Source organism: Ochotona princeps, chromosome 19, assembly GCF_030435755.1.
Source record: "Ochotona princeps isolate mOchPri1 chromosome 19, mOchPri1.hap1, whole genome shotgun sequence".
In the NCBI taxonomy this organism is placed as follows: domain Eukaryota; kingdom Metazoa; phylum Chordata; class Mammalia; order Lagomorpha; family Ochotonidae; genus Ochotona; species Ochotona princeps.
The window spans coordinates 9,446,775-9,470,794 of record NC_080850.1 but is presented as its reverse complement, the minus strand read 5'-3'; the positions used below and the strand labels follow the sequence as shown (position 1 = coordinate 9,470,794).

At 43.2% G+C, this 24,020-nt stretch overlaps 1 protein-coding gene across 1 annotated transcript in view; it reads left to right on the top strand.

The window, feature by feature from the left end:
• TENM2 (teneurin transmembrane protein 2) overlaps window positions 1-24,020 on the top strand; it is a 344,410-nt gene that overhangs the window by 106,359 nt on the left and 214,031 nt on the right. Inside the window, exon 5 of the mRNA XM_058677877.1 lies at window positions 3,834-4,072. Coding sequence (XP_058533860.1) covers window positions 3,834-4,072 — 239 coding nt within the window. The remainder of the gene's footprint in view (window positions 1-3,833; window positions 4,073-24,020) is intronic.

The window sequence follows — 24,020 nt, the reverse complement described above, 5'->3', positions numbered from 1 at the left end:
TGAAATGCACCCTGACACCACGCTTGGGTCTGCATGCTTGGACTTGTATTTAACAGTGCACCTGTGTGATACTAGAGCAAGGGTAGCTGGGACACAATCGGATGAGGGCTTCTTTAGAATCTTCCTTGTATTGTTGCTTGCTGACTTGACATTTCCAAAGATCAGTCACACCAGGATGAACTTCTGTCAAAGAAACAGCGTTCCTCACGTCATTAGTGATTCCGTGGAATCCTTGTAAGCACCTGAAATGAGAGGACAGGGAGGTGATGACTGAGCGCATGGAGCTGCTCTCATCGCAGACTCCAGGAGAGATATGGACTGCGGGGCTTACTCCAATCCTGGTCATCATGTGGGGAACCTCACCTTGTGTATGTAGACCCTTGCCTACAGGCAAACTGGGGAACCTGTTGAAAAAACTGGAGTTAGCAGGGCAGATAAAAATCTTAATTTTAAGACTAAAAATATAGTACTATTCTCTTAAAGTATTTTGGCCTTGAAAGGGGTTATATAGGTCATTCATTTCACAAACAGATGTGTTAAGCGTTCACTGTTTGCCAGGCTTTATTCCAGATGTTGGTAGATAGGGCTGGACAACATTTTACAAGATATATGACTGTTTTAAACCTGGTCACAATCCAGTGCTAGCAATAGAGTTAGACAGTGAAGAGTACCCCATTCCATACACCCAAAATGAGGAAAAATAAAACACTTCGAGAAACATCCACGGGAACAGAGTGTAAAGGGGTCCAGAGCAGCTTTCTTTGAGAATCTGAAGCAGGAAGCCCAAGTCTGTGAAGGAACAGTCTGTGCTAGTGTTTCCAGGAGTAGGACTAGCAATGTCAAGGCCCTGGGGCAGGAAGTTAGGCTCTGATGAAAGCTAGCCGGAAGTGGAGAAAGAGGAAGGAAGGACTAGTATAATACACCAAGGGGACAGAAAATACAGAGTGTGAGCACCAGGAGAAAGGCTTGTGATTTTATTCGAACTGTTATGGGAAGCCTTTATGGGGAGACAGGTTGGAGGGAAGCATGGCGTGTGATATGGCATGATTTTCCTTTTTAGGAGGAGGTGTGGAAAATCCCACCAAGGTTGTGATTTTAGAAGGCATGAAGCAATCCATATGCAAGACAGAATAATCATATCCTTCTGTTGTTTCTTACAAATGAGTATGTTAAAATAATATTACAGCCAGTTTTAACTTCTTAATATTCATCTTGTTCTCATATTACCTAAACATTCCTATATTCAATTTGTGTAATCTGTCCATAAGTATGGTTGTTCAGGCTTTGGTATTTGTGCTGTGAAGAATGCCAACAGCAGTAACCACCAGTATCTGCTGTACAGAAGTGTACATTCTGGTTAGGGGCAGATTCATTCAGAAAATTATATAGACAGACATAAAACATATGTATATATACACATATATATTTATATTTGTGTGTATATACGGGAGTACTTCAGGAAATCCTTAAAAATGGACTTAAAAGATATTTATTGTGATGCAAAAATAATTAATTTGAAGAGCCAGCACTCTGGTGCAAGTAGTTAAATTGCTACTGGCTTTGTTAGAAGCCCATGTCAGAGTGTAGGTTGAAGTCCCAGATTCCCCACTTCTAATTCAATTTCCTGTTATTGATCCTGGCAAGACAGTGGATGATGTCCCAAGTACTGGGGTCCTTGCCACCTGTGTAGGTGACCTGGATGGAGTTCTTGGCTCCTGGCTTCAACCTGGTCCAGACTTGGCTGCTGTAGCTATTTAGGGAATTGACCAACAGATTTGAGATCTCTCTGTGTCTCTCCTTCTCTCTTTCTTTGCCGCTCTGACTTTCAAATAAATAGCCAAAACAAGAATATGAAATCCATAGTTTTTTTCTTAATATGTACTTTCATGAACTTTGTGAGGAGCCTTTTTGCATGGATTTTTAAAATGTTTGGTACCAAGCTAAATTTATCGCCTATTTTCATCTTCCATGAGCTTTTGAAAATCATCCCTCATGTATTTCCCAGGCTGAAACTTGATGTGTGAGTGCACAAAGTAAAGGGAGTGCATTAGAATAGGATTCACAAGTAGATGGTAAGAAGGTGAGTAGGAGTTGGCTAGGCTTTATTAGATGGGCAAGAGTAGCAAAAGCCATTGACATGGCTGTCAGTATATCAGGCTCATCCAATCTCTATCAGGGCTTAAAGTGCTTTTCAAGGTTTTAATCTGGAAGTAACCAAGCTAGCAGCATATGCAATGACAGTGACTGTGCTTTAGAATCCCAGAAGGAAAACCTGCAGATCTTCAGTTGCACAGGTAGCATGGTGCTCTCACTCCGGGTCAGAGCCTCGGTGTTCCCACCTGCAAACCTGGAGTGATAGTGGACCCACCTCATAGGGCGATGTGAGGCACAAGTGCCAAAGAGTTGGCACTGTAACTGAGACACAGTGACGGTCAATCAGCTGTAGAGATGTGAAGGAAGGAGAAGAAGCTGTGATAACATTTTGACATCTTAGAATTGCAACTGTGTAAGACTGCCCAGTGAGAGAACTCCATTCACCCAGCAAAGTCTCCCCTGCACGCTGACCTTTGAGTTGAGTTCTGGGAATGTAAAGGTGAGCCATGCGCAAAGTTAAGTCATAGAGTCATAGCTTCTGACCTCCCGCTGCTGGCTGAAGCTGTACTTTAATGTCAGCGGTATAGATCATGGCCATGGAGTCATTGCTTTTAAACAAGGAGTCACAATCACACCTGAAGTCATATATGCTGTCTAGAAGACAGAAAATGATATTTGGCAGGAGTATAGATGGTCCCTGACATGTCTTTGAGGTGATAGTATCCCGACCCCTCAAGAGAATTTGGGTCCTTTGCTATACTTCACACTCTATATTCTACTAAATCATTGTATACGTGGTTGTCCCACCATAGCTCTAGCTACCAAGGACAGCTTGTTCAATTGATGGGTGAAGATATTTTCAAAGACAGGTGTTTGGTCTGCCAGTTAAGAGGCAATTAATACACAGTGTGCCATAATGGAATGCTAAGATTCAATTCCTGGTTCTGGCCCAACTCCACTTCCCCATCAGTAGAGACCCCAGAAGCAGCACTGATGACTCAAGCTTTTGGGTCCCTTCCACCTATGCAGATAGATCTGGATTGAGTTTCTGGCTCTCAGTTTTGGGAAGTGAGCTAGAAAGTGCAGGCACCACTCCCCTCTATCTCTCTGTCCCTCAAGCAAATCAATTTAAAAAGAAAAGATATTTTCAAAGACATCAGCTTAATCACCTAGCTCATACAGGCAGTCTCAGAACAGGAAGTAAGATTCAGGAGAGGTGAAAATGGCACAAGAACAGAGATAGGAGAGGGTTTGGGGGTAATATTTAGATGCACAGGGAGAGCACTGGGTTTCAGTCTTTGAGTAGTTTCTTGACTTCCCCATATCTAAATACTGATTCCTAGAACGGGAGTAGTAAGGGATGTAGTTGTAGCAGTTGCACCAGGATATTTCAAGTACCTCTCAAGTTGAGGGTATATAAAACACTGTAGCTCTCATTATCATCAATATCATTCTAACTGAGGGAGAATTCTGCTTCCACATTTGCTTTGACTATCAGGATTATTTGGAGGGTAAACTCTATATTCATGTATGAAAGAATAAAATGATGCTCTTATTTTTAATTTATTTATCTCACTATCATTTATTTATCTCACTAGTATTCTCATCTTCCACCAGAGGGTGGGATTAGCTAAACAGGACTATCCTAGACCTCTGTTCATCAGAGCGAGGACAGAAGCACTCAGTTTCCCTGGTGAGCCACCTGTGGCTACTCTGACCCCTCTCTCTTCTCCTGGCAGGCATTTCCTCTTTAAGACATCCTCCGGAAGCACTCCCCTCTTCAGCAGCTCTTCTCCGGGATACCCTTTGACCTCAGGAACTGTTTATACACCACCACCGCGCCTGCTGCCCAGGAATACCTTCTCCAGGAAGGCCTTCAAGCTGAAGAAGCCCTCCAAATACTGCAGCTGGAAATGTGCCGCCCTGTCCGCCATTGCCGCAGCCCTCCTCTTGGCTATTCTTCTGGCGTATTTCATAGGTAAGTCAGGGCAGCCGTGTCTGCCTTTCCTGGTGCTAAGGAAGTGAGGCAGAGGCTGTGGCCTTGGGAATGGCAAAGCCTTCTTTGGTGTAGACATTTTGCTCAGTGGCTCCTGAAAGATGTAATGGTGATGGATGGGTATGATACCCCCACCCCGGAAATCCATTTAAATCTGATTATTTTCTCCTTTGTGATTCTAAATGGTGTTCATCAGAAGTCAAATGAAGCCTCTTTACTCAGTACTTTCTTGGAAATGAACCGAGAATTGTCGTTGCTACAGAACTATCCCTCACTCACCAAAGAGTCTCTGGTCTTCTTCATTGGGTTTTAATTGAAATGTATACAGTATTGGCTCATCTCAGCCAAAATCCAAATAGACAGCTTGCCCAGGATGGCCTGGATTCAAAAGAAAGCCTATGTATGTAGCTTATGTCTGAGCTGTGGAACAGAAACTAGATTGAGAGGTTGGGACATCCTACCAGAATGTGGTATAGAATCACCAGTGACCTTGTCCACATCCCATTCTTTGCCTCTGTCCCATTGGTCTCAACTCTCAACCATGTGCACCTGAATCTGAAACAGGTCCTCCTCTCACAGCCACTGTGCTCCTGGTGACTGAGTGTGTGATCTACAGAAGCAGATGGGTGAAGATGGAGGGCTGCCTTTCTTGTTTCGGGAATGTCGGTTTGCTTCCATGGGGCGGAGCCACATAATGATGGTTAGCAGCAGGTGCTGAGAGTTGCAGGGCAGGAAGCCATGTACCACAGCAACCTGAGCTGGACACAAAGGCTGCTCACTGCTCCCAGCCCCTACCTTTGAGCAATTGCTTTGTCAACCGAACTTGCCATTGGCAAATCTCCTCGCTCAGGCTGGGGCCTGACGTTTGTGAAAGCGTACTTGAAAAACACTTGATAGTTCTGGCTTGGTTTCAGGGCAGCTATGATAGAGCTCCCTAGTTTGGTTGTGGCAAGTGGCAGAGCAAATCTATAAAACGGCAGCTAAAAGAGGCCAGCTCCAAAACAGATCTCAACACGTAAGCAAAAATTCCTCCTACTTAAGAAAAAAAGAAGGGACCACTCTGAGTATGCTGCCTGCACCTTCCCCCGGCCCCCACCTTCATTCTCACTTTGCAGTGGGGCTTGTATAACTTTGCTCGACCTCACACAGCCAGAATGATGCTGGCCAGAGAAGAAACTGATTCCACCAAAGCTTGCCTGATGGTAGAGGAGTATAACTGTGTGCTCCAGAGATCTGGGACCCTGCCCAGGGCCGGTGAGTAGAAGCCAAAAGTTGACATACATGTTTTACTCTTTCCTCTATGTATAGCTGTGCTTATCTTCCTAGGGAAAAAGGAGTGTTTCCATTCCTTTGTCAGTTGAGTTTCTCAGTAATGCCTTTCAAAACTAAGACAACTGGCCATCTCCAGAGACTGCTCCCTTGTGAACACCCTGTATTCTCTGGGGGGACCGAGGCAGGACCCAAGCACCCTTGACCTCAAGCCATTGCCGACCCTCACTTACTTTTGGGATGAAGGATGGAGTATTTGATTGACTCGAGGGAGGGGCCTGAGGGTCTGCCGGCCCCTCAGCTACTGGAGCAGAATCTGGTGTGTTGTTTTGAAAGCTGTTCTGTGTGCTTTCCCAGGTAGCTGTTCAGGGGCTCAGTGGAAACAAATTGAATGTGCCTTCAGGGTCTTTGCATGATTTGGCTTTGTGTCAGAAACTTCAGAAAGAGTCGACATGCTCGCTTCTCAGGCTTAATGTTCTGTTGGACCAGTAGGCACAATGGGGAGCCCAGATATACAAATTGAGGCACTACCTGCCTCTGCCAATACAGTCCCCAGTGGGCCTCCAAGTCCACTTGTAGGAGAGAGATAGATAGCTACTGCCTGATTTATTGAGCCTGATAGTTAAAATATAATAGCTTTCTGTAAGGGTGAGCATATAAATGGGAAACCATAGAGTGAGAATTCAGTGTTTTAATCGGGTGTGTAACTTGTAAATGATGGATTAGGAAACATATTTATCCTCAGTCTGGAGACTCCTGGAAGCTGGACCTGAGCGTCTTAAGATGGTTTATTAGTTTATAATCCATCATTGCCTATTATATGTGCTTTGGGTAAGATTATGCTTTGACTGAAGTATTGAAAAATAGGTTTTGACTCAAAATGAGTGATGTCACGGGCCAATTTAGCCATCAGTGATGACAGTGAGCAGGGACCTCCAGGGCTGCATTCCACCACTGTCGAGGGATGACCCAAGCTCTGCATGTGCAGTGAGGGGTCAGGATCTGGTCTTGGCCCCAGGATCACTTTCTCCTTGGCCTTCATTGGGGGGGTTGGTTTGATAAGGACACCATGAGAGCCTGATGCTTATTTACAAACAGAGAATCTGAAGTGTGGTGAGAATTAATTAATGTGTGTAAATGACTTTGAAGATGGAAAGTGGTATATTATTCATCACCAAGCTGCAGGGGCACAAACAGTGCTTTGCAGACAGAGGGAAAAGTGAGGTTGGGATCAACCAGTGACTGAGCCTCCTCACAAAACCAGCCCATCAGAGGAGGACAGAAGGGTAATGTGATAAGTGAGACCCTACTGGATCCAGGTCCGTTCTTGTTTGCACATGACTCTGCATTTGACTGAACTCATGACAGATCCTAAAATTGAAGCATCAGCCCAGAAGGATACGGACAGTCAGGAAGTCCAGGCCGGAAGGCCCTGTGACAAACAGGTCTAATTATCCTCCTTGCGTGTTGAAACCCACACGGTAGAGAAGACTCTCCAGAAATGAGCAGTTTGGAAGAGCTCAGCCTCTGACATGTTCTCCCCAGAGACCCAGGCATGTGGCTGGGTGTAATCGCAGTGTGTCAGCCCGGGTGCAAACTGCAAGACTTGAGCCTTTGCTCACTCAAGGAAGATCCCTCAGTTCCTGTTCACAAGCCTTGAGTGAGAGAACTTTGACGATATGTTCTTGTCATCAGATCTTGTCTGCGCCAAGTCCTCCCAGTGATCAAAATATCTGGAGTCGCTCTTCCAAGCAGGAAGGGCTGCCAGGGGTTCTCCTGTGCCTTGCTCAGCACCTGGCCCAGGCAGTTCCTAGGGAGGACTAGTTTTGGAGGATTTGGCTAGGAAACATGCAGGAGATCTTGTGTCTCAGGAAGTTCTGCTTCCTCGGGCAGCTCAAGGGATTCCATGGCCTACGGTACCCGAACTCACTGACTCCCCAAGTTTCTGAATCAAAGAATGACTATAGGATGCCTCACCTGTTTTACACCAAACATTCTGTGTTTTCTTCTCATTATATTTCTAATAGTGCCTGGTTTGCACCCTCCAGAGAACTGGTAACTTCTCTGTTTCAAGCATTTTCACATAATTATTTGATTTAAATCATACTCCAAATCACCAACAAATGCTCCAACTGGGAAAAAAAAAACCCTACCCTCCAAAAAACCCATTTGACAGGCATTGAAACTGAGGCTCAGAGAGTCTGAAATTATAGGATTGGTAGTGATGGGTCCAAGATGAGATCTTTGAGTCTTCTCTCCTCCAAACTGAAGGCAGCCAGTTCCTTCAATATGATGGGACTAAACAGAAAACGGAATTAAAAGTTAAGTTTATTTTGTTGCAAAAAAAACTTTTAAATCCATGTACACATAGAATCAGATTAGATTTCAGGGAAAATTTGTGTTCTGAAAAACTACAAATTTTAAAAGATTTTGCTGCAAAATAACAGATCTTTTAATTCTGTTTTGCACTAACATTTTCAGGTTCTCTCAGACTTTAAATAACCTAAGCGAGCCCTGTGTAGTGTTAACTCACCTTTTCTAGTTTTATCCTCCCTAACAAGAAGAGTCATTGCTTCCCTTCCTTCTTGAACCCATTTCCGCCATACTGGGCTTTACTTTACTTTACCCCCATGTTCTGACCTGTCTCCCTGTTTATGCTTCCCTCAACACCTTTTTGCAGAGATCAGCAAAGGTTTTATGCCAAAGCCAGGTAGTAATTTTTTTTTCATTTCCACAGCACATGAGGTCTCTATTATAGCTTCTTATTTCCATGTTTGTTAACGTGACGCATAGTAGTGGACAGTGCACAAACACGTATGTCCAGGTGCTCATAAGAATCTAATCTGAATGTTACATCATTTTTCTATTTAAAGTTTCTAGCGGAGAGCAACTTTCCTAGCTGTGAAATAGTCTTTGTATTTCATCACTTGAAAGGTAGAACTTTTCCTTAGGTTGTGTGCCAAGCAGGAAGAGGTAACTGAGTGGATCCAGCTTACAGAGCAGAGTTGTCAAATCCTGCATTGTTCTATTTCCACCCATTTTCTGAAAAGTGTCTTTACCTTGATACAAAAGGTGCTTTCCAGCTGGCTCAGAGTCTAAGCATATGACCACTGGAAATAAAGCAGGAGATTGACATTTTCTGATACTGTCATCCTGTGTCCGTATGAATAATTACATCTGACTTTCTGGCACCAGCCAGAAACATAGCAAAAGCAAGAGCTTTGCTCTCTTTCTTTGGGTTGAGAGCATTCCTTTTATAATGGTGTAGGTTTTAATGAGACTGTTTTACACAGTGCTGCAATCTGCAGAGGAAGTGGACTTGTCTAGCTGTTTCATTGCTCACTCCCCTGAACTGCATGTCTGGTTACCCCACTTCCTCTGCAAAAATCACTGCCTGGTTACTCAGCACTGGATGCATTCTTTGTTGAGGTTTTCCAACAAGTTACAACAGTGTTAGGAGCTCAGATGACATCATTACTCTCTTGTTATAGACTAACATTGGCATATGCCAGGTTTCCATAAATGACACAAAGGTTCTCACAAGGGTCCGTGTCCAGGAGAAAAGAGGCTTGTGACATGGGACCTTGCTGCCTAAACCCACATAATCCTAGAAATTTCTGAGGTGAGAACTAATATGACAGTTGAGCACGACACAGGACCATCTCCACGAATTATAAAACATCGCTCACGTCACATGATTGAGAAGGAAAAGAAAGTAGAGAGATAAGTGTGCTTATGTCATCCTAAATTTTGCTTTTCACATCTCTGTCAAACTCAAATATGTATTTGAGTGTGTGTGTGTATGTGTGTGTGAGTGTATAGATGTATGTATGTATATGTACATTAGAAAGTCACCTTGTCTTTTTTCATTACAGTAATTCCTGCCAAATATGAAACAGTCTGTTTTAAGTAAGCTGCTCGTCGCTCTTGTCTTCTGCCACTCTGACTTTGATCTGCAAAGAACACAGGCCATCAACATGTCAGGATGTTAAAAGTGTAGTAATTTGGGGCGCTTTCAGTTTCTTTTGAAAACAATGAGAGATTATTTTCTATGGAAACTAAAAGCCTACCATGTGTTTAAAGTTGCTACTCTTGAAAATTGATGTGTTGAGACTCCTACTGATGAAGCTTGCGTTCTTGGCTGCTATGTTGTGTATTCTCATCTCGCAGAACAGAGCAGGTTGAGGGAAAACATAAAGAAAATGATAGAAAATGATGGGAAGAGTACACTTGCCTGACATGCTTTGTGAGGGCACAATCTAGAAACACATTGTCCCTTGTGTTCAAACTCCCTCTCTTCTGAGTACCCAGAAAGAAGGAGAGGCTCATCTTCCTGTGAGTTCCAGTTGTATCTTTACCTCCTGTTATCTAAAGGGCAAAATGCTAATGATCAAATCTGAACAGTCCAGCAAATAACATTTCCACCTAACTCCCTGGCCCCAGATGGTCCAGCAGAGACAAAGAGCCAATGGCAAAGAAGTCAGGGGAACCAGGTGTGTCACCTGTTCCAAGGTTAGTAACAGGCTTTTTATCTAATAGATATGCAAATGTACTCTGAACTTGATAATAAAATCCTGTCAGTGCTCACATACTGGTAGGTCTTTGGCAGTGCCATTTCTTAACCGTACACCTGATTTCAGAGGATCTGTCAATTTACAGAAAGTAAATTAAGTCATCCATTAGCTAAATCCCCATCACCCAGCAGCCACGTGGTAACATCTGCACTCTGTGTATAGCACTGAGCAAAGATGATTTCCTCTGTGTCAGTAAAAAATATGGACTCTGTGTAATGCTCCCTGTGAGCTTGAGAGATGTGAAATGCATCTGGATGTTTAGTAGCTATGACAAGACGCCTTGTATTGCCCTTCCCAGATATCCATCAGAAGGCAAAGGAGTCAGAAGTGCCAGCCTTTGCCACTCTTGGGGGTAGCAGTAGGGAGGAAAACTAGACAGTTTCTTGTCCTTAGTACAGCATCTTAATGAGTAGCAAAAGATGAGTGAGTTGCTGCTGTAATCCCGTGGACAACTCTCCCCCCCTTACATCCCCCCCCACCATCCACAAGGACTAAAAGGAAATGATATTGGAACTGTCTTCTAGTCTGGAACCTTGCACCTACAAAGTATATGTTGAGTACTTGCCTGTGGAATGTTCACCACCTCTGTTCCAATGACGCTTGTCTCTCCAGCAGTCAGACTCTGTCATCATTTTGTCCATGTACCCAGCCTGCCCCTAATTGGAACCATTATTCCAAACCTTTCCATTTCCTTAAGAAGCTTTGTGCTTCCCCACTTTCTGAGCCTTTGTGATGAACACCTCTGTGTGCTTGTTTATGATTTAGGGTTTGCGCTCAGCTTCTCTTAACTATTTTGTTTTCCCTGACAAAACAGAAGAGATTGTTGCTTGGTAATTAGCCAAGCATCAGCTTGACACAATGAAAAACATTATGGGAAGCTTACATATTAAAGAGCCCTGGGTTCAAATTCTGACCTGAACACCTAAAACCCATGCAGAGGTAGGTTGTTCTTCATGTATCTTTAAACCTTTGTTTTTCATCAAAAGAATGGGGATAATTCCTACTTGCTGAAAATTCTTGAAGTCTTCATTGAAATCACAAGTGTGACTTGGCTTCAAAGCCAATATTTGGTCCATAATAAAAAGTGCCATTCATTGAACGCATCCCTATGGCCTGATTTCTTGGCAGGTTCTGTTTTAATTTGTAGTATCTGGAAAGAAATGAACATAGACTACCTGGATTGATGTAGCAATCTTGTAAACAGGGTCACAATCACAAATGCCTTCTTTTTTTTTTTTTCAAGATTTTATTTTTATTACAAAGTCAGATATATAGAGAGAGGAAGAGACAGAGAGAAAGATCTTCCATCCGATGGTTCACTCCCCAAATGAGCCGCAACGGGCCGGTGCGCGCCGATCCGAAGCCAGGAACCAGGAACCTCTTCCAGGTCTCTCACGCTGGTGCAGGGTCCCAATGCATTGGGCCGTTCTCTACTGCTTTCCCAGACCACAAGCAGGGAGCTGGATGGGAAGTGGAGCTGCCGGGATTAGAACCGGCGCCCATATGGGATCCTGGGGCGTTCAAGGCGAGAAATTTAGCTGCTAGGCCATGCCGCCGGGCCCTCACAAATGCCTTCTTAGACAACATCAATTACAAGGTGGATTCAGATTTCAGATACGATGAAAAGAAGTTGGGTCTTGAATCAGTGAAACGTGGTAGTACCTGGGATACAGCCTAAGCTCCACTAAATGGAGTTATTGTGATTCTCATGCGAGATACCACACCCTAAGCCAAGTCCAATGAGAACAGTAACAGCCCACTTTCTTGGCCCGTTGCATTACCAGAATAGTGACCAGCATTGCCTAGCACTCAATAAGCCGTCCATAAATATTTGTTGACCTAAAGAATGTTGAGCGAGTCAGATCTGGATCACACCATCTGTAGAAGATATTTTCCAAGTATTCAGATTCCCCATTCACTAGTTCTGCTTGTTCCCCCACATGAAGGGAAGTATCTGGTTTCCTGATGTTGTAATTGCCTAGGTTCCTGAATTGCATTTCCGAGTTAAGCATGCATCTAGGCAGAGGAACAGTGCGGGGGGCTGTGTAAGCACACATTGAAGCCCTCCAGCAGGAATCTGCGATTCCCTGAAATCAAGAGAACAGGCTGAGTGAGACTGGGAAGTCTTTGTGTCTGGCAGACAGCCACCGTTTGGCACTCACATTACAAACGTGTAGCAGAATTTAGTTGGAGTTCAAGGTGAAGAAGCAAATAATGGCATAAATCTGAAAGTCTGTTGGCTGTTTCTCTGTAAATGAGGATGTGCTGAGAAATGAAAGCAGTCGCTACCAGGCACCAAGGAGAGAAGAGAATTAGTCTTTGGTGAATTAGGTCTGTGTATACAAGCCGTACAGGGTCTTTTATGTTCTGAAATCCCTGCTTAGCTGTATAGCCTCATACAACAGGAGCTCAAGCCCCTCACACCTCATCCCTTCCTTCCCCCGCAAAAAGCTTCTAAAACCATGCATGTTTTTCATAAGGTCGCCCTAAGCCAGACTTCTTTGGCTCTTCCACTAAAAATTCTTTTATAGAAAATTCATGTTTTGATTTTTAAGAGAAGACAATCAGAAATCTCCTCTAAACCTTCTTCTTGCCAAGCATAGTTTTGCTAAATTAATGTCTCATAACAACATCCTCTGTGTTAGGGGACAAAGTAGCCAGTCAACTATAGTAGCACTTTTAATATCCTCATTTAAAGAAAGAAGATAACGTATTGCATGTCCTGTTGATCTTCTTTTTTATGTTATAAACTTTCTGGCCTTAAATAAGTAAATATTAGGAGATGTCAGAAAACGTACCATCACCGAACTACATGTTGGAAAGAGCTTTGCAAAGAAAAAAATATTGTCCTTTCTTCTTGGAAAAGGAAATTTTTAAGCTGCAGAATGGGTGTCTGCTCTTAGAGGTGGGATTTTTTGCAAAAACCAGAGCTGTGAAAGAGGAGGGGCATGAGCTGTGCCTCTAGTCCCGGTGGGTCCCTTGCCAGGACTCTCTTCGGAGGCCTGGCCCTGGGTATGGGTTTACAGTTGAGTTAGGTCATTTGTGGGAAGATTTGTACCAACGTGTCCAGCACTCCCCTAGAGACTCTGATCTTTATGAAACAAGTTTATATGACCTCGCGTTGGCCGTTGTGGTCATGATGCAATTCTTTCCATTTGCTTACTTCTATTACACCAGAAGCATTTTAAAGTCACATTAATGAAGTTCAGATGAGAACTGCTTATGTTTCACAGGGAAAGGCATGGTAGCAATATTTGAATTGTGTTTGGTTTTAGAGGCTACGACAAACCAGGTGACATCTTTCAAGGAAGTTCAGTGTGCTTTTGAATTAGATGCATTTTCAGAGTTTGTTATAAGGTCACCTTATGCTCCAAATTCTACAAACACAGATTTCTGGAGCATGAGTTAAATTCAGAGAATGCGGATTTAATAACAAGATGTATAGACTTCTGGAACCTTGAGAGAGTTGGGGGGGTTAAAGAGTTTTCCCCCATGAAAAGAAAAATATTCTTGTAACTCTGTGTATTGGTTTTATGTATCATTAATGACATGTTAATTGATTTAAATTACATTCAGTTTGCATAGATAGGAACATACATATGTGTGTATATATAGAGAGATATACAAATATAGATACAGATATTAATTTTGTGCTTTTCCATCGGGCAAGAAATTTCCTTTTGGTAAATGATTGGCAAGTTACACCGTATGCCAGAAACTGCCTCAGAATGTAAGACATCACTTGCAATTTTTTCCTGGACTGGAAGTCTAATAAAAACAGTACAGATAGTACAAGAGTTAAAAAAGTCTGGGATGAATTAGGTTTTTGTATTAATGATTAAAACCATGATGTTGATCAGGCACACATTACAGTGACAGAAGGTGTCCAAGTTTCATCTTTCCCAGAACCATCAGGGAGCTGAGGCTTTTATACTAAATAGCTTTCTATTAACTCCTCTGTCTGAATCAATGGCCTGTCATCCTTTTCATTCTCTAGAAATGTGGCATGGTCTAACCACTGTACATTCAGAAGCAGAATTCACTTGTGTTACCTGTCTCTGTTATGATTTTTTTTTCCAATGAAGACATCATCTCTTCCAAAATTGTGAAGTTTCAAGGGGGGTTGGGTGATGTAGAGAAAAGCTGACCCACCCTCAGCTTACACTTGTTGGGACTGGAGCAGCAAAGTCAGGAGCTGAAAAAAGCAAATAAGATCAAAAAGTATTTTAAATTAAAATAAGAAGATCCTGTGATGAGGAAAATTAGAAATATTACCTAGTAATATGACCTATGAAATGCCATACATCAAGTAGGATAAAATATGAAACAAAAAGACAAAAGTTTGGAGGGTTGTGGGGAGGGGGTGATGAGACCCACCCCTTCAAATCACATATAATCCTGCACAATGGCTTGGAGATTAATCTGCCCGAGCTAATGATATGAGGAGTAGTGGCAGAGAATTGCTTGGAGGTGCTGCTTCACCACCTCATCTTACACCATTAAACCTTTGGTTCCCTCATGGACTACTTAGATAAACAGCAGTGGACAGCTCCACATTTATCCAAATAAACCAGAAAGCTACCATGATAAAGGAAATTGAGTTTATAGACACAGCAGGCTCTTGCCTCATAGATGAGACTAACGTGTCTAATGTAGAACATCAATCTGTATTTCAAATATAATATGAAGGGGGCCCTCTAAACATAATTCATCCTACAAAATCATTTTGCACAAAGGGTGGTTTATCTTCTATTCTGTCTAATTGGTATTGTGTAATTCAGCATGCTGCTTGTTGAAAATGATCTAAGAGAGGGAAAGAGTGAATGGGTAGTTGGCTCCTGAAGGAACTTGAAAGTTGACAATTGCATGCTACCTGTACCTTCATGGGTGCTGTTGAAAAAACCCTTGAAGATTAAGAATTAGTGTTTTCAGTAAAGAGAGGGGCCTTATTGCAAGTCTTTTCAATCCTGGCTAAAAATTTGTGTGAAGCGAGAAGAATTCTATCAGGCCTTTTCCTGCCTGGTTTTGCTTATCTTTATGGTATAAAGGAAGGTCCGGTGGAAATACATGAGGTTATCCGGATTTTAGCTCCTGATCACGTGAACTTCCAGAATTTAATCCCAAATGGGATAGATCTTTTTCATAAATGTGGCATGGACATGTCCCGATTGTCCACAACTCATTCGTTGTTCAAGTCATGGCTAATGCTGGTGGAGACAGGGTAGTGAAAAAAAAAAGGGCTGTGAGCAAATACACACACACACACACACACATACATACATAAATACATATATATACATACACATGCATACACATACACATATATACACATACAGACACACATGCATACACACACATATATATATACATGTATACATACACATGTGTACACACAGCGCCTCTCCCACTTACCTTGCCATAAGTGTTCTGTTCTGAGCCACTTTTCCATATCTGAAAGTCTCCATGAGTTATTTTTATGGGTGAGCCACGTCCATCCCTGCTTTCAATGGTTTAGCCTTTTGGGATTTTTGTTTGCATTTACAAAGATATGAATGCCACCATTTCTTCTTTTTCCTCCTCTCCCACATCTTTAAATGTCCCACCTTTAAATGTCCTTGGGCGACATCCAGATTTATCCTGCTCTGTCAAGCTTAATTTTTTAAAAGTAATATACATAATATGAAATGACAATACGTTAATTTCATTTTAGGCTTTTTAAAAATTTACTGGTCTGTCGACATGCAGCTTTTTCCCGGCCCTCATTCCCCTGCTCACTGCCCACTCTCCCTCCCCCCACCACCTCTGTCCTTGGGTCTTCTTTTGGAAGGTCATTTAGGTGAAGGTGTCGCATGACATCTCATGGTCTAGGCCCTGCCTGGGAGGAAAGGTCTCTGTTTCCTTTGACACCATGTGAATGCTGATTGCATGGTATTTTATTCTCTTCTGCAAAACGGACAGAAATTAAGCCTTTTGGAAAGGTCAGTTGACCCAGCAGCGATACCCATACAGTAGTGAAATACCGACGGCTTGTTTTAATGTCAAAGGCAAAGAGGACAGGGATTCCAGTGGAAAGATCTGTGACGGCATTGATCGGCATGGAAAAGAATCGTTTGTTGTGTTCGTATGACTAAGAGGTTTATTAAATGATCTGTGTACCCCACCCAGGGAGAATGCTGTCAAAACATGAAAAATAATAACAATAATACAGAGATCACATGAAAGCCAAGCCTGAATTCTCTCATAATTGCATGTCTGTGTATCCTTGCTCATTTGCCCACACCCTTGAAATTCTTGCTTCATCACACACTTCTGCTGCCTCACCCCTACCCAGAATTTACCCAACATGCCTGTGTCACACACAGCACCGTAAAGCAAGACAGCAGGACCCAGTGTGACTCACCAAGGGAAATGAAACGCACATTGGGTGGGACCGACTTGGCTCCTCACCACTTGTCAAGGTGGGTTTGCAAGTGACATTTTTGTTGAAAAGTCTGGTTTGTGTCACTGATGGTGGAGATGCAGACACACACCCAGCATGGAAGTAACTAGATATGAACTTCAGAAATATGGAAAGAATTCTATGTTTTCTGCATAATGCAGTTCGATTTTGACTAATTTTTCATACATGTGATAGGCCAAGTGCTGATTCTAATGACAGAACATTTATTTTATGCACAAGGGGAAAAATAAGTAAAAGAAATAAGAAAAAAGCAAGTTTACACAAGACAGTAAAAAATACAAGATTTTTTGTTGGGGTGGTGCTTGTATTATACAAGGGATCTTCAAAGGTCTGCAGAAAATGGATTTTTTTAAAAAAAGGTTTATTTGGATACAAAAAAAATTGAAATCCACTCGTAGTCTCTACATAATACACATTTTCCATGAACCTTTTGAAGATTGTTTATAAATATTCCTGGGACTTTAGACGGAGGAAAAGGGGATCCGGTGACTATCCAGAGAGAATTTTGGCTTCTCTAGAACTAGAAAGAACTACGTGTTCATTATGCTCATGGCTGGCCTCAGTCATTTAAAAAAAAATCCTCTAGCTTAAATTAAGCCAGGTCTGATTCTCCCACTGGATGATAAGGCTACAGGTTTAGCCCTTAGGTTCACCGCCTTGTGCCTGGCATCATAAGAATCTGTCCATTTCTCTTCAAAAGCCAAAGGAAACGCCATAATGGGAGAAGTGGGGAAGGAAAACAGTGGCCCAAGAAAGATGACACTACTGTTCACCGGGGAGACTTAAAATCTCTGTCCTAAACCATGTGACCCTAGACGGAAACTGGGACTCGCACAGGCACATGGGGGCTGTCAGAGTGCCTCGAGTGTGGGCTTCCCACCTGCGCATAAAGATTGTCATGTAGAGGAGAATTTTGATTTGGGATTTTGTGCCTTCGAAGACACATCAAAAGAAACACTGACATGCTCTCTGCGTAGCCTTGGAATCCTAAAGTAAATAATAGAAAAATTGTGATTTAAAATATAATTCCAAATACTAACTGGGCCCTGCTGCCTAGATGAGTAATAAGCTTCAATAAATGTGTGACAGGCACAAGGCTCTTCAGTATGAAGAGTAGTGAGGCCCCAGAAGCAGAAATAGGTTTTTCATTACATGAGGGATTATGCTCAGCCTGACTGGGAAGCCTGTTCACAGGGCCACAGCTGCATCCTCTACCTGCAGTCGAATTATCCCGTGATGTTAAAATGGTGAGGCACAGCCCAAAAGGGCCATTTGTTTTAGGACAGACAGAAAGGTCGCTTTCAGCTACGTCAGTCGGGATTACCAATGTTTACTACATGCTCTTCCTTCAACTTCTCCGTGCTAATGAGCTGCAATTTGAGTCTGTTCCACCTGAGTACTTGCTAAAATTTGTGACCAAGCCAGGGATGGAGAAATCGCATACACTGAGGGTGGTGCTGATGGCTGTCTCAATGTGATGCATGCAGGCTCACGCACACACACACACACACACACACACACACTGACTATGGGGTTTGTGTTTGGGTTTTTCAAGTCAATGAAGCTCAACCCAGAAACAACAACAACAAAGACTGTGCACACCCAGACCCCTTTTACCCTTAGGCCTGAGATTTCTGGGATCTCTGAGAAGCTTACGGGACCTCAGAGCTACGTCTCACAGCCTCAGGGCAACCAAGCAGGCTGTACAGTCCTGCAATAATATATATCAGTAGGGATGTGAGGATGGTTTGGAGGCTCAGCTGTAAAAAGGCACCTGTGATGATGAATTTCAGGTAGATTTCCTTTGACATGCATGAACATGGAATTCCCTACTTGAACCCAGCAGTGACTCACTGAAATTTTATACTGCAAGGCTCATCACTGACTTGGGTCAGCAGCTGAGATTTCTAGTCCTAACGGTTCCTCCTTGTAGGTACCAGCCGGGTATGAGAAAAGTCAGTGAAGAGCCTGGGCTCAAACCTCAGGCCTTGCTCATTGTGGGCTTTGGAGCAAATCAGTTAAGAACCCTGAGGTTTGCTTTTCTCCACTGTAAGAAAAAGCTGAAAACAAGTGTAATAAGGACAAGGATACCCTTTTCTGTAGTTGTTCTCTGGGAAGTTTAAAACATACCGTATTGATATTTTTGTTAAGATCTTTGTTAGAACTTTCTATGCATTGATGCAAGAGAAAACACCTCCAAATTAAACTATTGAGATTCACAGAAAGGAGGGACCATCCCTTGCCCAGGGATGTAGTAGTGGAGGCTGAGTGAGTGGAAGAAGCACCAGACAGCCCACATGCCATAATGGCAGACAGAAATTAAAGTGGGAGTGGCCAAGGAGCTTGTAGAAGGAAGAGTCAATGTCAAGGAAAGTGAGAGGCCAGTTTTCAGGGCCTGGGGTAGGAAATGAGAAACGCAACTGGTGAAGAGTGAGAAACCTGGTAAGAACGGAGGAAAATAGTCAGGGAGGTGGAGCAGGACGAGATGATAGATGGCCTTGAATTCTGGCAGGAGGTTTAATTTGATTAATTTGGCAACAGGGAGGTGCTTTAAGTTCATAAATGAGAATGTAATACGATCAAATTATGACATGATATCATGTCAATTACCTGGTAGTTGCTCCATAAATATTTATTTGCTAATTGATTGAGGATTCAGGATAGATTGGGAAATGGAACAGAAGATGAAGGGATGTCTTTAAAAGCCTGTGGCAATCATCAGTGGTTATGTGTTGTTGCTAAGAGCTCAGATTAGAGGAAGAGCCATAGAGAGAAAGGTTCCCAGGGAATCCGTGAGCCATGTCTTCCAGAGGAGGAAAGTTGGAGGTGTGCTACCGTTTGTATCCTGTAGGCTGTGCAGAAGAAGTAGACAGAGAACCTCACACATCTTTAGGTTTCTGTGCTGTCAGAAGGAGAGAACTAAAAAATTAAAAATTAACCCACCATCTTTAAATCACCACTCAATTTTCTAAAAGCATGGTTGGCCAAAACATTTTTATTGCTGTGTAATTCTACCAGGGCTGGCTAGAAGCCATTTCTTTTTAATGCACTCAGTAAATCTCTGTGCGGTTTCTTTATTATAAGAGGGCCCTTTGATCCAATAAAACCCATCAAGACCCCTTCTGAGCCATTCACTTTAGATTTCATATGAAAGTCTGCAGAGAAAAAGAGGAGCTGAATTGGGTTAAAACCAAACTCTAAAAGGCTTATAAAACTCTTCTACAGCCATGTGCTTCTATGTAGAGCAAATCATGTGAGCCAAGAAGGAGTACCAGAATATACATGGAACCTAAGCATACCCACTTGCACATAGAAAAAATAACCCCCTGGACTTGAAGGTGCTTGCCTTGATAAGGCAGAATGTAGACCTGAGAATCTATACAAAGACCCTTTTTTTTTTTTAAAGATTTATTTATTTTATTACAAAGTCAGATATACAGAGAGGAGGAGAGACAGAGAGGAAGATCTTCCGTCCGATGATTCACTCCCCAAGTGAGCCGCAACGGGCCGGTGCTGAGCCGATCCGAAGCCGGGAACCAGGAACCCCTTCCGGGTCTCCCACGCAGGTGCAGGGTCCCAGTGCTCTGGGCCATCCTCGACTGCTTTCCCAGGCCACAAGCAGGGAACTGGATGGGAAGTGGAGCTGCCGGGATTAGAACCAGTGCCCATATGGGATCCCGGGGCTTTCAAGGCGAGGACTTTAGCCGCTAGGCCATGCCGCTGGGCCCGAAAGACCCTTTTTTGATTTGGAGCAATGAAGCTAACAAATGAAAATCTTGAAAGAAGAAGCTTGCCTTTTGATCAGCTAGTTAGAGGCAGGTTTGAAATTAGGATGAATCTGCCGCGTATTTGCTGTAGGAGCAGGCTTAGATTCTAACACATGTGCTCGTGTGTCTGCAAATGAGGCTGACTCACCGTACCCAGACTGAAGGCTGAGATGGATGAAGTGGGTTATGGGCTTCTGGACCTGGGCAGAGAGGGCTTGACATCAGGGAAGGAGCCTTTGCCCTTCTGCTCTCGCCCTCTCTGCCTCCTGCTGAAGTCTCCATTTATTTTTTTAAGCTCTAGCATTTGACTGAAGTGCATGAAATGCTCTCTTAGATACTTGGTGTCCAATGGTTACCAGGGCAATTTGAGAATTTGCCTCAGAACTAACCAGGGTAATTTAGGCCCCAAAGGCACATTAGTTTATGCTATCCGAATTGACTATGAGATGATTCTAAATGTAGTAGATAATTAGGTCTGCGTGCTTTCTTTTGGTTGTCATCTTTGCTCTCTTGTCTCTAGCCTCCTTTGTGCTGGAGGGACACAGGGGACGAGACTTGACCATTCAGCAAACATTTCATTTCTGTCTCGTTTTTTGGCCCTATGCCGTGGTATTCGTCCTCAAGGAATCCTTAAACAGTAGACTGTTGCTGTTGCTTTCCAACTGTACCCCACTAGGGAGACAATATCACAAACTCCCCCCTCCCCTGCAGCATGCTGAGTCTTCCTGTAGCCTCCCCAGTCCCCCACCCCCTCCAGAGAGAATTCCCTTGGGTGGGATGCCATGTTTTGCTGAAGAATTAATTGGGACACAGCAAGTCCTTGGCTCAATTGTAAATATTACTTAAAAAAAAAAACTCTTCAAAGCAGTCGACATAGCAGCCAGGTTAGAATCATCACAAAGCAACCGCGGTGCTATTGTCAGCTCCTGGTCCCCTGACTGACAACTCTCTGAAAGCCTCTTTCAGAGATAAAGGAAACCTGCTCTTGGGAATTGAAAGATTGCATGCGAGTTGTGAGATGTCCCGGAGAAGTTTCAAGTGGAGTTTGGAATAAAGTGAACAGGCTCTTAACCACGGGTGAGATTGTAAGAGAACAACGTAAACACCGTTCTCGCGAGCCAACTTGTCATTTCTCAAGTGTGTAATGAAATAATGTGTGTGAATATTTCCATGCAGAACATGCTCAGCCTGAGTTTGGCCTTCTTCAGTGCTTCAGCATCTATACAATAGCCCCTGAGAACAATGATTTTATAATCTGCAGACCAAGGGCTCCCCAAAAGCATCTTGAGGGGAAGTGTGAAGAAGTAGCTACTCTAAGACTGCCTGTTTGTAAAGGAATGACCATGAAGGCTGAGAACAGGTGTTGGTGGGGAAGAGCTCCTTGAGATGTGCTGGGAACTGCAGGGATAAAAGGAAAATGCTAATACTCTGGTGCTGTTACCCCGACTAGCAGATCTTTTGATTCTCCCATGCAGGAGGTAGGACTTAGCAAACACTGGCCCTGTAATGGAAACAATTGCCCTTTCCTAAAAAAACAGGCAATGAGGCCTCTTTTCAGGTATCTCTCTTTTATTTTGTAACTGCTGATCCTTTTGGCTATAATAGTGCTTTGTGTGAAAAGGATGGATTGAAACCAGCTAGGAAGAAACAGATTCCAATTCTCTGTCTCTTTCATCAGGAGAAACTTAAACCACCATCAGTACCTCACACACACGTACACAGTCTCAGCAACACTTTGGCTTACATCCATTAGAGCTATGTCATATAATTTCCCTCTCTAACGAGCGAAGTTCAACAAGTTTTGTAGCCCTGTAAAAGTTGCATCTGAAAACCAACAGTGACTGAATGGAGTGGTTTTATACTCAAAAGCCAAGTTTTTGTCTTTCTGGAAATAGACATTTCCCCTGCAAAGAGATCTCTTACTGCTTGTGTTGTCTGAGTTTAATAGGGAAAGCCACCAACTGAGTGCCTCATTATACAAGTTTGTTGTCTCAAGGTTCTATAGGCTGAAGTTCAAGATGAAGGTGTGGTCTGGGCCACGCTTCCTGCAGCGATTCTGGGAAGGGAAATCTTCCAGGCCCCTCTGCTGACTTGCCATTATATCTTAGGCTTTGTGATGTCAGAATGTTGGTCTTTGTGATGTCAGAATCGTGGTCTTCCTGTGCCTCTGTGTCTGAATGCTCCCTTCTTATAGGGACACCAGTCACACTGGATTAGAGCGCACACCACTAAACTCTTCTTCACTTGGACGTCTGTAGTGACAGCTTTCAGTCCAGGTCACATTGAACAGCTCCTGGGAGTGTGGACCACAGTTGGAAATGGGAATACAACATAACCCTTAATGCCATGTTTTTCTGAATCCTTAATAGGGGAAGTAATGATAGCTCATGGTTTTGAATACTTATGTTAAGAAGTTCATAGAATCCTTACTTACTACCACATATAGAAGAAACTGAAATATGAAAATAATAGATAACCTTCCCAAACTAAAATAATTAGCCAACAGTAGGACTAGATCTCAGTTCCATGTGCACAAGCCGCTGAGTCCTTGCTTCCAGATGTCATCTAGACTGTCTCCATACAACTTTCTTCATCTTGGGGAGAATGTTTCACGTTCCTAAATGCCAAATAAGGGTAGACAAGTTGACTTCCTTAAAGCTCAAGGTTTTGTTTTTGGTGCATTTTTTTCAAAGGCTTTCTTTGCTGCCTTAGAAACACAGATAAAACACTTCATTCTGCGCTAGGCATAATGGTTTCCTCTTATTCAAATGCAGGGCCATCTGTGCAAAATATTTTATTTCATCATTCACTGAAGTTCACTTAAAAGATGAAATCACCCTTAATGGAGCAATGAAATGGAAGGAGTCCCAAACTGAAGACAGATGACTCAAAAATGGGGGAAAGGGTGTGGTTCCTGCCCATCATAACTGTCCTATGGATGACACTGGGTGTGCTCTGAGAGCCCCCGGAAAAGGTCTTGGTGTGTGTAAAAAAAAAAAAAAAAGGCAGTTTCTGAGGCTGCAGCGCTATGTTCACACCATCCTCCGGCTGTCAGAAGCAGGTATTGTCCCAATAGAAAGGGGGTACCTCACCAGCTTTATAGCTCCTGCCAGCCCCATAGCTGATCTTCCCTGCCATAGAATAGCCCTCACCGCCTCTTGCAGTTATCCCGTGCTCTACCATCTTCCTCCTCCTGCGCAGCAGAACCACCAATGGGAGAGCAAATAAAAGACTGAAGGCTTAGACAAAACTCTTCTTTCTATACGCTGTAGCCCAGCCTCCTCGCTGCTCCCAAGTAGGGACAGATGATGCCGAGACGCAGGTTAGCAGCCAGTCCTGCTTTCTGTTCCTCTAACGCATCATGAGTTGGCAACAGCAGGCATCATTTCCCACATTTTACAGCTACAGCAGTAGGCTCAGGTAGGGGGAAAGACCCTGCTCAAGACAACACAACCAGGAAGGAACAAGGCTGAGACTGGTACACAGGAAGTTGGTTTCCAAACACTGTGTTGTCTGATAATAGCATTCAGCTGTAGAGAACGAGTAAGAAGTGCTTCTAATTTGAGCCAGCAGAAGCTTCTAGAATCAGAAAAGGAAAAAATTCCACGTAGAGGGCCAAGGCACCTCTTATTCCAAGTGGCTATGCCTCAAGGAGAAGTCTGTGCAGTGTGAGAAGTCTGTGAGTGCTTCAAGTGACCTTTCCTGCGTGGCTTTCTTTAGTTTGGAATTTGTTGTCTTCACAATTGCTACTTTTCTGTGGAAAGTTCTCTGAATCAGAAAACAGCCATGAGGAAGTGGCTTGCCATTTTTCTCATCTTTATCCCCGAGAACCAAATCGAGTCTCTTTCACGTCACAAGGG